At 39.6% G+C, this 13,927-nt stretch overlaps 1 protein-coding gene across 1 annotated transcript; it reads left to right on the forward strand.

The window, feature by feature from the left end:
• Positions 1-10,041: 10,041 nt before the first annotated feature.
• LOC116646564 (olfactory receptor 56A1-like) lies at positions 10,042-10,985 on the forward strand. The gene is given in 2 exon segments (XM_032427401.1): positions 10,042-10,810; positions 10,813-10,985. Coding segments are annotated over 2 exon segments (942 nt in total).
• The last annotated feature ends 2,942 nt before the right edge of the window (positions 10,986-13,927 follow it).

A 13,927-nucleotide genomic window follows, 5' to 3' on the forward strand; every position in this document is an offset into this window, starting at 1 on the left:
TTCACAGCGCTTACCAGAACACATACCCTCCCCAGTGTCCATCACCCAGTCACCCCATCCCTCCCACCCCACCCCCCACTCCAGCAACCCTCAGTTTGTTTCCTGAGATTAAGAATAAGGAGGGCACTTATTGTCATGAGCACTAGGTGTTATATATAAGTGATGAGTCACTAAATTCTACTTCTGAAACCAATATTACACTATATGTTAACTAACTAGAATTTCGATAAAAATTTGAAAAAAAAAATGCAAAAAGAATGGTTGTTTTTCAGATTTATTTCTGTGAAATTGATCATAGGCTCTTATCCAGGTGAGTTTATGATACTTATATACAAAGCAAAATAGAGTCCACTACTATACTTACAGATCCTCCAGACAGGCAGTGAAACAGAGAGAACATATTTCCTACGTTTGAGATGCATTAACCCCACCAGTGCTCCCAACCATCTCTGCTCAATTGTATTAGTGATCCTTCTTCCTGTATGGAAAAACAAACAAGGGAGAGGAGAGGGGGAAAAATAGAGCAGAAGTTTCACTCCTATTATTTCCCTCTTGTGGTGAGAGGAGCAAAAGCCTTCCTCTATGGAAGTGGAGTAGAAGAAGTAAAGTTCTTCCCTAATAGGCTGCAGATGGCTCCTTTCACATTCTTTGGGTAAGACTGATAATGTTACATGGGGGTTGGAAAATGTGGGGAGGTGGAGGACACTCTTTTTGCGTTGGGTCATAAATTATGTCTTAATAAATTTTGAGAGAATAAAAACTTACAGAGTATATTCTCTAACCAACATAATTATATTGGAAACCAATAACAATAGGATGTCATGAAAAGCTCCAAACACTTGGAAATTAAATAACACACATCTAAATAATTCATGGCTTAAATAAGAAATTACAGAGAATGTAAGAAAATATTTCAAACTAATTGATAATGACAATTAGTAAAAGTGGTGGAATGCAAGTAAAGAGAAATTAGAGGAAAAATTATACTTTTAAATGCTTATATTAGAAATATTTAGTATAAATTTTCTAAGTTGACAAGAATTCAGAAAAAGAAAAATAAATTAAGCCTAAGGTAAAAAAAAGTAAGGAATTAATTAAGATAAAAGTAGGATCAATAAAATAGAGAATAAAGAAAATCAAGAAATCTTAAAGTCGATTATTTGGAAAGATCAATAAAATCAACAAAGACCTAATAACACTTACCAAGGACAAACAGAAAATGGGATGATATCATCAAGATGGTAACAGAAGTTGCCCAACGTTAGTCCCCTTCACAAGAAGACCAACTAGCAGCTATCCATAGATAAGACATTACTGTGAAAATCCCATAACCACGGGGGGAGGCTGTAGCATCCTCCTGGACCACAGAGACCCAGAAAAACTGCATTAGAAGAGTAAGAGGAGAGGTTTCACTTTGCCTGCTTTGCCCCTCTCCCAGGACAGCACAGCACTGCACTGAAAGGTCCTATCCAGTTTCTCCAGTGAGAAAGGAGAGCCTCGTATGGACATCCAGGCCCACCAACATTGCAGGGTGCTTTCTGGGAGGCCTACTCAGGTCTTGCCTCATAGGGATCATGAGTTAATCTGCATGGCTTGAGCACTGGGAATGATATAGGGATGGAAAACAGGGCTAGGGCTTTATTACCACAACCAGTGCTCAAATGCTGGAGAACAGCCTTCCTGCTGTAGTAGAACCTGAGTTCTCAGCCTGTGGTTCACCCCGTCTGTGGAGCTGAGCTCATGGATCTATCTGGCCAGTGAGCTCAGTTGGCAGTTCTGCCTGATTTGAGTCCCCAGCCAATAGGCATTACCAGCCTTGGAGTCTATTCTATGATGCCATCCAGGCAGGGAAACAAATTCACAGCCCCACTCACTGTTGAGCATAGTCTCTGGTTGTGCTTGACCAGGAAGCCTTGTCCTGGTCAAACGATAAAAAATGATTTTCAAAGAATGATAAAATAATAAAGTGAGAAAAAAATGATAAGAAACACTCCACCCTAAACAAACTGAAAACCAGCAACCCTGTGCAACTGTTGAGCATAGCCTCTAGCCTGCATAACCTAACAGTGACCCTGGATCTTGTCTAACCTTGGAGCCTAGCCTACATCTCAGTCAGCCTAAGTTCTGGCCTGATTGTTGAACACAGCCCATGGCCTTGCCTATGCAGAGAGCCCAGCCAGTAACCCTGCCTAATCAAAGAACACATAGCCTGTGGACCTACTCAACCAGGAAGCCTGGACAGTGGCTCCACCTGACCACAATAGCAAGCCTTTTGCCACTGTTGCTACCAGCTGTCCTGTTCAATACCCCAAGCTGAGCTGAATAACAAACCTGTAGAGTATGGAAAGGAGACTGCTTACTCCAATGCACAGATAGCAATGCAAGGATACGAGGGGGCCAAAGATTCAGGTAAACACAACACCACCAAAGGAATCTAATAAAACTACAATAAGAAAATGGTGATGTAGGAATTGTCTTACAAGGAATTCAGAATAATCCTTTTAAAGAAGTTCAGTGAACTACAAGAACACATAGACATACAACCAAATAAAACTAGGTTAACAATGCATGAACAAAATGAGAATATTAGCAAAGAAATATTAGCAAAGAAATGATTAAAAAAAACTAAACAGAGTCTTTTCTTCACTTTTCTTCCTTTTTATTCTTGTTTGGTAAAGGAGAAAAAAAAACACAAAATGAATCTGACTGGTTTTACCTTAATTTCTCATCACAAACCCCCAAGAGATATTCGACAATGTCTGTGACTGAATAATCACTCACTCAGAAAAGTTGTTCTTCCTTTCTTTTTTTTTTGCCTTTCACTTTTTTTTATTATTATGTTCAATTAGCCAACATATAGTACATCATTAGTTTTTGATGTAGTGTTCAATGATTCATTAGTTGCATGGAACACCCAGTGCTCATCACAACACATGCCCTCCTTAATACCTATCACCCGGTTACCCCGTCCCCCCACCCCCTCCCTTTTGTAACCCTCAGTTTGTTTCCTGGAGTCCAGAGTCGCTCATGGTTTGTCTCCCTTTCTGATTTCTTCCCATTCAGTGTTCCCTCCCTTCCCCTATGGTCCTCTGCACTATTCCTTATATTCCACATATGAGTACAACCATATGATAATTGTCTTTCTCTGTCTGACTTATTTCACTTAGCATAATACCCTCCAGTTACATCCATGTTGATGCAAATGGTAAGTACTCATCCTTTCTGATGGATGAGTAATATTTCATTGTATATATGAACCACATCTTTATCCATTCATCTGTTGAAGGGCATCTCAGCTCTTTCCACAGTTTGGCTATTGTGGACATTGCTGCTATGAACATTGGGGTGCATGTGCCCCTTCTTTTCCCTACATCTGTATCTTTGGGTTGAATACTTAGTAGTGCAATTGCTGGGTCATAGGGTAGCACTTTTTTTTTTTTAAGATTTTATTTATTTATTTGACAGAGAGATAACGAGAGCAGGAACACAAGCAGGGGGAGTGGGAGAGGGAGAAGCAGGCTTCCTGCCCAGCAGGGAGCCTGACGTGGGGCTCGATTCCAGGATCCTGGGATCATGACCTGAGCTGAAGGCAGATGCTTAACAACTGAGCCACCCAGGCACCCTGGGTAGCTCTATTTTTAATGTCTTGAGGAACCTCCATACTGTTTTCCAGAGTGGCTGTACCAGCTTGCATTCCTCCCAACAGTGTAAGAGGTTTCCCCTTTCTCCACATCCTCACCAAAATTTGTTGTTCCCTGTCTTGTTAATTTTTGCCTTTCTAACTGGTGTAAGGTGGTACCTCATTGTGGTTTTGATTTGTATTTCCTTGATGGCTAGTGATGTTGAACATTTTTTCATGTGTCTGTTAGCCATTTGTATGTCTTCTTTGGAGAAATGTCTGTTCACGTGTTCTGCCCATTCTTTGACTGGATTATTTGTTCTTTGGGTGTTGAGTTTGAGAAGTTCTTTATAGATTTTGGATATCAGACCTTTATCTGTAACGTCATTTGCAAATATCTTCTCCCATTCTGTGGGTTGCCTCTTAGTTTTGTTGACTATTTCCTTTGCTGAGCAGAAGCTTTTTATCTTGATGAAGTCCCAAAAGTTCATTTTTGTTTTTGCTTCCCTTGCCTTTAGAGACGTGTCTTGAAATAGAAACTAGAGGAACAGTAGAACAAATCAATGAAACTAGAAGCTGGTTCTTTGAAAGAATTAATAAGATCGATAAACCACTGTCCAGACTTATCAAAAAAAAAAAAAAAGAGGGGTGCCTGGGTGGCTCATTCAGTTAAGCATCTGCCTTCAGCTCAGGTCATGATCCCGGGATCCTGGGATCTAGCCCCGCATCAGGATCTCTGCTTGGTGGGGAGCCTGCTTCTCCCTCTGCTCCTCCCCTCTGCTCTCTCTCTGTCTCTGTCAAATAAATAAATATTAAAAAAAAAGAAAAGAGAAAGGACCCAAATTAATAAAATCATGAGTGAAAGGGGAGAAATCATGACTAATACCAAGGAAATAGAGACAATTACTAGAAATTATTACCAGCAGCTATCTGCCAACAAACTAGGGAACCTGGAAGAAATGGATGCATTCCTGGATACTTATAAACTACCAAGACTGAAACAGGAAGAAATAGACAATCTGAACAGACCAATAACCAGAAGGAAATTGAAACAGTAATCAAAAATGTCCCCAAAAACAAGAGTCCAGGGCCAGATGGCTTCCCAGGGGAATTCTACCAAACATTTAAAGAAGGAATCATACCTATTCTACCGAAGCTCTTCCAAAAAAATAGAAATGGAAGGAAAACTTCCAAACTTGTTCTATGAGGCCAGCATTACCCTGATCCCCAAACCAAAGACCCCATCAAAAAGGAGAATTATAGACCAATATCCCTGATGAACATGGATGCAAAAATACTCAATAAGATCCTAGTCAACAGGATCCAACAGTACATTAAAAGGATTATTCACCACGACCAGGTGGGATTTATTCCTGGGATGCAAGGATGGCTCAACATTTGCAAATCAATCAATGTGATAGATCACATTAACAAAAGAAGAGACAAGAACCATATGATCCTCTCAATTGATGCAGAAAAGGCATTTGACAAAATACAGCATCCTTTCCTGATTAAAATTCTTCACAGTGTAGGGATAGAGGGAACATACCTCAATATCATAAAAGCCATCTATGAAAAGCAATTGCAAATATTATTCTCAATGGGGAAAATCTGAGAGCTTTTCCCTTAAGGTCAGGAACATGACAGGGATCCCCACTCTTATCATTTTTGCTCAACATAATACTGGCCTAGCCTCAGCAATCAAACAACATAAAGAAATAAAAGGCATTCAGATTGGCAAAGAAGAAGTGAAACTCTCTCTCTTTGCAGGTGACATGATACTTTATGTGGAAAACCCAAAAGACTCACTCCAAAATTGCTAGAACTCATACAGCAATTCAGCAGCATGGCAGGATACAAAATCAGTTGCATTTCTATACACTAGCAATGTAACCGACAAAGGAGAAATTAAGGAATTGATTCCATTCACAATAGCCCCAAACCCATAAGATACCTAGGAATCAACTTAACCAAAGAGGTAAAGGATCTATACCCTAGAAAGTACAGAACAATAATGAAATAAATGAGGAAGACACGAAGAGATGGAAATACCTTCCATGCTCATGGATTGGAAGAACAAAAATTGTTAAAATGTCTATGCTGCCCAGAGCAATCTACACATTCAGTGCCATCCCTATCAAAATACCATTGACATTTTTCACAGAGCTGGAACAAACAATCCTAAAATTTGTATGGAACCAGAAAAGACCCTGAATCACCAGGGGAATGTTGAAAAAGAATGCCTGACTTCAAGCTATATTACAAAACTGTGATCATCAAGAAAGCATGGTACTGGCACAAAAACAGACACATTGACCAATGGAACAGAATAGAGATCCCTGAAATGGACCCTCAACTCTATGGTCAACTAATCTTTGACAAAGCAAGAAAGAATATCCTGTGGAAAAAGACAGTCTCTTCAACAAATGGTGTTGGGAAAACTGGACAGCCCCATGCAGAAGAATGAAACTGGACCATTCTCTTACACCATACACAAAGATAAACTCAAAATGGATGAAAGACCTTAATGTGAGACAGGAATTCATCAAAATCCTAGAGAACATAAGCAGTAGCCTCTTTGTCATTGGCCACAGTGACTTCTTTCAAGAGAAGTTGTTCTAAATACACTGGAGAGGTAGGAAGGGGTCAGATTATGTATGACCTGGATTTCATTAATTAGGTAAAAATGTGTTGATCCTACTATATTCTAAACACTGTGTGAGACACCACATTAATGGGGAACAAAACTGACAGGGATCTGTCCACCCAGTTCATGTGTAATGTTGAGTAGTTCTGATTAAGAAAGCTAGTTTTATTTAATGAACAACGGGAAGCTACTGATACTATAATGTAATGTGAAAACTGTAAAGGAATCTCGATAAGGGCAATGACCTTAACTACTTTATTCACTGTTTTATGCCTATGACTATTCTAGTGCTGGCTATATGGTTGATAATAATAAGTAAATATTTATTGAATGACTGAGATTTACATAGGGTAAATTAGTTGTCCACATCCATGCAGATATCAAATAGCAGAGTTGAATTCAGGATAATATAAAAAAACGGGTAATAGGATAGTGTTATTAAGAAATTCTGGAAAGGTTCAATATAACATTTCAGGATGTTGAAAGTGGTATAATGTTTAGAAGGATGGTCTGTGGAGTCAAGCTGATAGATATGGATTTGAATTTCAAGTCAGTTTCAAATCCTGTCCTTCACATCGCAACTACTGGCACCCAGTAACACCATAACATAAGGTGAGATGAAGGTTCCCAAGAGATCAGCTCATCAGCCCCAGAGTTTTAGTAACCCAAACTAGGACTGTTCCCAGATGGTGTGGAGAAGGGGGTGGGACAGTGTGAGGAATTGACTGTAGATCATAAAACCCTCTAGATTTTTTCATCAGAGTCAAGGAAGCAGCTCTTGTTCTGGTTACTGGATGCAGGCAGCTGACTCCTTAAGCAGGACTCAATATGTTGCATCACTGGTGAGTTTCAGGGCTAAGGGAAGAAAACCATGCTGTGCTGGGCCCACAACAGCTGAGTTGCCAGAATATTCAGAACATGAGGCCTTCTCTGCATTCTTATATTGGCTCTCATGATACTAGAAGTTGGCCATGGTGGTGGTACCAGATGCATGAACATTCAGAAGAGAAAGATCTAGAGTCTCAGCAATTCCATATCATTGAATACAACAGATCCCATATTTTATATGGCTGGAAATTGCATGCAAGTACATGAGTGAAATACTTCCGGCCTGCCCAGAAAAGCAGTGTAGGGGTTCCAGAGAGTGGAAGTATGGTTCTGGGACAGGGACAGTGTTTTGAGTTCTAGTATGACACTGAGCACCCAGGTCCATTAGGGTCAGGGAAAAAACTGGTGAAGAAATTTGGTTATTGCCTTCCCCCAGCATGTTTGAGCAGAGTAGTATTAACAAGAGAGCAAGTCTCCTCTGGTTATTATATAGGATCCATATTCAACAGAAATGGATCTCTCTGTGATTTTCTCCCAGTGGTCCTAGTTTTTATCTCTTCTTTTTGAAAGTCAGTCATATATTTGGGAGGCATTGCTTAGGTAAAATATCTTCACTTTCCTAAATTGTTCCTCATCACGAGTTCTTAAGGATCTTTTTTATCCTGGACATCTTCTTCTAGGTGGTAAAATTTCAAAAAATATTCCTGAAATCAAGGTGCACTGAACTGGACACTATTCTAAGCATGGTTGAACCAAAGCAAAGAAGAATAGAAGAATAATTACCTTCCCTCTGATCACTGTTACTTCCTTTAGTAGAGAGTCAGTTTCTAATAATTTTTATTAACTGAATATGTCAAAACTTTGACTCATATTTATGTCCAAACTTCTATCTGGCAATATATCCAGGCATCTGACCCTTTTTCTCTGTACCTATTCCTCTGTATCTTCTCCTTTTTTATCCTTTATATTAAGTACACTCTTAGTGAAATCCAGGTAGCAGAAGGATGAACTTAATTTAGATCCATTCTTTACAGTATGAGGAAAGAATGAGGACAGGGAGCTGGATGGATAAGAGACTAGGATTTGTGAAGCATGTTCATGCATAGGGGCTACACATAAGGGGCAGGAAAAAGAATAAAGAGCCAAGGAAGGGGTCTTTCAGAGGTGGCAGAATAGGCAGGAAAAGATAGTAAGTACAGGGTGAGAAATAAAAGTAACAGTGGTTTGAACTATATTCTGTATTCTCTTCCTTTAAGCTTTCAAATGAATTCAAATTCTTTTCTGTAGAAATCAGACTCGTGTACATTTTGATAGCTTACAGACTCTATAAATTCAACATCTCAAAATTGGATCCATCATCTCTACCTCTACAACATACATCAAATATTTTCACAGCCTGTCTTGTGAAATTCAGTCATTTAATCCAGAAGAGATGGGAGAACTTAAGAATTCCTAACCTCTCTTCTTCTATAGAACTACTCAGTCTAATCTTTGCTTATGCCATTATATTTATACCTCTAAAAGATGCTCCTTTTCTACATCTTTAGAGCCATTCTAGAGGCATTTATTTACACAGTGATTACTTCTCAACTGAACTACTGAAGCCAACAGTTGCCTCTTTTTAGAAGTCCTTTGTCTCTTCTGGTTCCTTAAGTTTGGGTGTAAAAGAAAGAGGAATAAGAGAGATTTGGTATCTTTGTTCAAAACTGAAATCACGGTCTTTACAACAAATGGGGATGTGGGATAGATATAGAAATTTATTAAGACACAAGAGACTTCAGCATTTTGAATATCCATAGGAAGGATCCATGGAGAGGTTGACTACACAGGAAATGGAATGGATAATTAAAAAGTCAAAGTTTCTAAGAAGATCAGAGATGGATAGACACTATATCAGAGGTGGGGGGATTGTAACTAGGAGGATGGATAGATCTTTGAGTTGGCTAGATGCAAAGAAAAGAGCAAGGTATAGGTATTGATGAGTTTATGAGTCTATCATAGATACTGAGGAACTTGCATCTGATAGCCTCTCCTGTCTTTGTGATGCTGTTGGGGAGGTGATCTTCTAAGAGAGGAGAAGATGAATTTACCATTTAGAAAATATTTAGAAAATGTAAAAAATTGCTTGCAATGAGTGAAGGAGCAAATTAACCAGAGGTTATTATAATGGACTTGCTCATTAAGCACTCATTTGAGGTTCATGGTCATAAATGTTGATGAAAACAGCCTGCCTTTGAGCATAACTTTCTATAGGAACATTGAACTGTATTTGTGCAGGCTTGAATTAAGCATGTCCAGGATGAGTTGTGCTTGTAGTACAGTAAGTCAGAATGATAGAGGATTTTATGGGACTTTCTTTATATTTAATCAAGGTTTATTTTTTCTGCTTTATTATAGGGTTGGAAGTATATCATAAATTTTTTTCATCTCAAATTGACTTTGATGTGTGATAAAAACTGAGGAAAAACTAATTTACCACTAACAAATCATGTCAGCAATACATATTGAAAAAACCCACAGTTAAATATGACTTTATGACATCTTTACTATTCTAGATTACTCTGTATCTAGTGAACATTTCTGACCTGTGGGATCTATAATTAATAAATTTGCTCTATCAGTATCACATGTCAGTCTCCCTTGAAAAATTTGTGTTGCTTTACATATGTTTTAATGAGGTAATTCTTTTCATTTTCCTTCCAAACCTTGTGGGTAGTCTGTCTTATTTGTTTTTCCGAATTAACTTTAGAAATAATTTGCTAAGTTCCCTCCCTATTCACATATATCTTCACTGAACTTTGCGTTCATTTGGGATTGTTCTTCTCTATTCAACAGTTTTCTGGATGAGTAAGTGTTAGCATTTTGACAGTTTTGTTTTCTATTAACCTAATTCCTGTGTCTTACTGTACATAAACCCAGGTGAAATATCCTGTTTAGGATTTATCTCATGACATCGCCCAGCAACTACTCCACTGCTCTAGTCTCTGAATTCCTCCTCATCTGCTTCCCTAACTAGCAGAGTTGGCAGCACTGGCTGTCCCTCCCCCTCAGCCTCCTCTTCCTCCTGGCCATGGGGGCCAATGCCACCCTCTTGATCACCATCTGGCTGGAGGTCTCTCTGCATGAGCCCATGTACCACCTGCTCAGCCTACTCTCCCTGTTGGACATTGTGCTCTGCCTGGCTGTCATCCCCAAGGTCCTGGCCATCTCCTGGTTTGATGTCAGGTCCATCAGCTTCTCAGCCTGCTTCCTCCAGATGTTCATCATGAACAGTTTCCTCCCCATGGAGTCCTGTACATTCATGGTCATGGCCTATGACCGCTATGTGGCCATCTGCCACCCACTACAATATCCAACCATCATCACTAACCAATTCGTGGTCAAAGCTAGTGCTTTCATTGTGGCTCAGAATGCTTTGCTGCTTTCACCTGTCCCCATTCTCCCTGCCCGGCTCCATTATTGTGGGAAAAATGTCATTGAGAACTGCATCTGTGCCAACTTGTCCGTGTCCAGGCTCTCCTGTGACAATTTCACCCTTAACAGAATCTACCAATTTGTGGCTGGTTGGACTTTACTGGGGTCAAATTTCATCCTCATCTTCCTCTCTTACACCTTCATCCTAAGAGCTGTGCTTAGGTTCAAGACTGAGGGGGCTGCTGTTAAAGCCCTGAGCACATGTGGCTCTCACTTCATCCTCATCCTATTCTTCAGCACCATCCTCTGGTTGTTGTGTTGAGAAATGTGGCCAGAAAGAGGGTCCCCATGGACATCTTCATCTTGCTCAATGTCCTTCATCACCTCATACCTCCTGCCTTGAATCCTATTGTATATGGATTTCGAACCAAATTGTTAAGGCAGGGGTGTCAGAAGTTATTGTGGAAGGGGCTTTGAATACATAGAAGGGCACCCCTATAGAAATGTCTATTACTATTTCCTTTGTTTCTATTCTGGGATTTGTTATTCCAGACAGTAAAAAATAATGCTTGGATAGAAAATATTTCCTACCCACTTTCTGTCCCTCTAGTATCAGAAATTACTGTGGATCTCTTAGTACCTGACCAAAGTTCATTTGCCTATTCAGGTACCTAAACTTAGGTACCTAATTTTGTATGTAGACATTTATATTTTTAAATCATCTCATCTTCATAATAGTTCTACAGGACAGAGGTTACTGTCTCATGTTATACATTAGAAAATAAAAATTTATGGAGAAATATTGACAAAGGTCACACTTGGTGAGTGGTGGGGCATCAATTCAAGTACAGGTTATCCGACTCCAGAAACTTTTCATGACACAGCACTCCTTTCTCAGGTACAATTGAAGCTCTAGCTCTGCTGTTCAGGCCATGATCTCTGTGTCATTTTTGTTTTTTCTTTTTCTTTTTTTTGTAGAGAGGGACAGGGTGGGGAGGGGCAGAGGGAGAGGGAGGGAGAGAATCTTAAGCAGGTTCCATGCCCAGCATGGAGCCTGATGTGAGGCTTGATCTCACAACCCTGAGATCATGACCTGAGCTGAAATCAAGAGTTTAACGCTTAACTGACAGGAGCACCCAGGTGCTCCTCTGTGTCATTTTTCTGAACCTGCTGTTGCCAATAGACCGTTCCCCTCAGATTCAGGAAGAACTAAGCAGAGGCACATAGTTCAGAAAAGTTACCATGTTTTTTTGATCATGACTGTTCAAGATTCTATTATAAAAGCATAATTTTCATAATAATACCAGTTTATGTCCAGCAGAATCCTCACACACCTTCAAACTCTTTGTGGAAAGGCCAGGACACTGAGGACCCAAGTGGAGGTAGAAGTGGGAATGAGAAGGCCAGAATGCAAGAAATGGTAAAACTGACGTGGTAGTATAGGGGACATCCTGCTTACTGAAGACTATGTCCCATGTGGTCTGGAGCTGCACCCAAAAACCTTAAACGAGAGGAATATAAGTATAGCATATTGTTAAAATTCTGGAAGTCACAATCTGGTAACAATGGGTGAGGAAACATATATATTATTGTAGCTGGTAGGGAGTGATGTCATTATTTATGTGGGTATAGAGAATTTAGGGTTCAGGCTCATCAAATAACATTACTCAATGGTCAGATATAATTTTTATTTGCAAAATTCTATAGGATGAAAGCAAGAGCCACTCTTTTTTTTTTTTATATGTTAATATTTCTTTTTTTTTTTAATTTTTTTATTGTTATGTTAATCCCCATACATTAAGAACCACTCTCTTAAGAGATCCTTAAACACTGATTCTGGTGAGTAGATTCCAAATTTTTAAAAATTATTTGAGGGTGCCTGGGTGGTTCAGATGGTTAAGCGTCTGCCTTCGGCTCAGGTCATGATCCTGGGGTCCTGGGATCGAGTCCCACATGGGGCTCCCTGCTCCTTGGGGAGCCTGCTTCTCCCTCTGCCTCTCTCTCTCTGTGTCTCTCATGAATAAAAAAAAGAAAAATCTTAAAAAAAAATAAAAGGCATTTGAAATGTGGAGAGTACTAATTTCTTGTTTTCAACAAATATGATCTTCTTTGTTTTTGTAATATCTCTTGACTGGTAAATTGCAAATATTGGATATAAAGGTATATACTATATGGCATTAGAGTATTTAAAAAAAAAAAAAAACTTGATGAAAGGTGGAGAGTTGGAGAGCTGCTTGATTCCTTTAAGTGTAAAGGGTATGAAAGAGTGGTTAAAAGTATCTTAGAGGAATGTCTTTAAACAATGAGAAGAACTTGATTATCAGTTTGATGTGGTTTTGGAATATAGGTGAGGTTTGGTGGGGTGAGGTCCAGAGCCTACAACCAAGAAAGAATTCTTGAGACGTCTTTGGTGCAAAATGCTGGTTTTATTAAATCACAGGGACAGGACCCGTGGGCAGAAAGAGTTGCAGCACCAGGATTTTGAGGAGTGGCTGATTATATACACAGGTGTTGGGGGAAGTAAGGAAAAGGGAGGTTTCAAAAGAGCTTTCATATGCTAAAGAGGACCTATAAGATAATGCTAAAGAGGACCTACAAGATATCAGAGGCCTTGCCATTGTCAAGTTAAGGTTGTTTTCCCCTCTAGCAAGGTTTTAACATTAAGATAGTTGGGAGATTCCTGGAAGAATGTCACACATCCCACCCAGGAGTGGCCGTAGAGGGGGAGGTTGCAGGGTGTCAGCTTATGCTTCGTCTTCAGCTAGCCTTCTGCTCCCTCATCAAGTTGGTTGTGTGGGAGGGAGAGAAAGATGACTGTATTTTCATGCTGATACTTGTGTGGATTTTGTCTTTGGTGATTCAAGGAATATTGGCATAAGGTTCTCTTCTTAAGAGTAAAGACAGCGACTGTGTTCCCTAGAGCAAAACATAATTAACTTGGTGGCCTGGTCATGCAGCTGTCCTTGCTTAAAGGGTGAAAAAAAGATTCCTAGTTATGTGGTCTTTCCTGAGATGCTCATATTAATTCTGAGTACACATCCTATTGTCTCCACACACAAGGAAGAACATTTTGATAGACTCTTCCCTTAAAAATAAATCTAAGTGCCATGTTTAATCTTTAAGGTCCTGAATTAGTCACATCTCGTGTGACTTTCCATTTCTGTACACCACTGTCCTTCCTGCAGTCCTAAAATCCATTTTCTGCAAATTCCTTAGGCAAATTTTGAAGTCCCCAAATCACTCTGACCTCAGGTTCCCCTAGAGGTGCATTTCCTTTTAGTCCTCCTAAGATACTAAGGCTTCAGCTGTAAAACAGATCTCTCCTGATTTGTGGGGAGGGTAGGGGGCTTATATAGTAACATATCTTACCCTGAGCCCAGGGAAGGGTCAGACTTTAGATGGTGCTTTCCTCTGCTTGT

Source organism: Phoca vitulina, unplaced genomic scaffold (genome assembly GCF_004348235.1).
Source record: "Phoca vitulina isolate PV1807 unplaced genomic scaffold, GSC_HSeal_1.0 scaffold36, whole genome shotgun sequence".
Taxonomy (NCBI): Eukaryota; Metazoa; Chordata; class Mammalia; order Carnivora; family Phocidae; genus Phoca; species Phoca vitulina.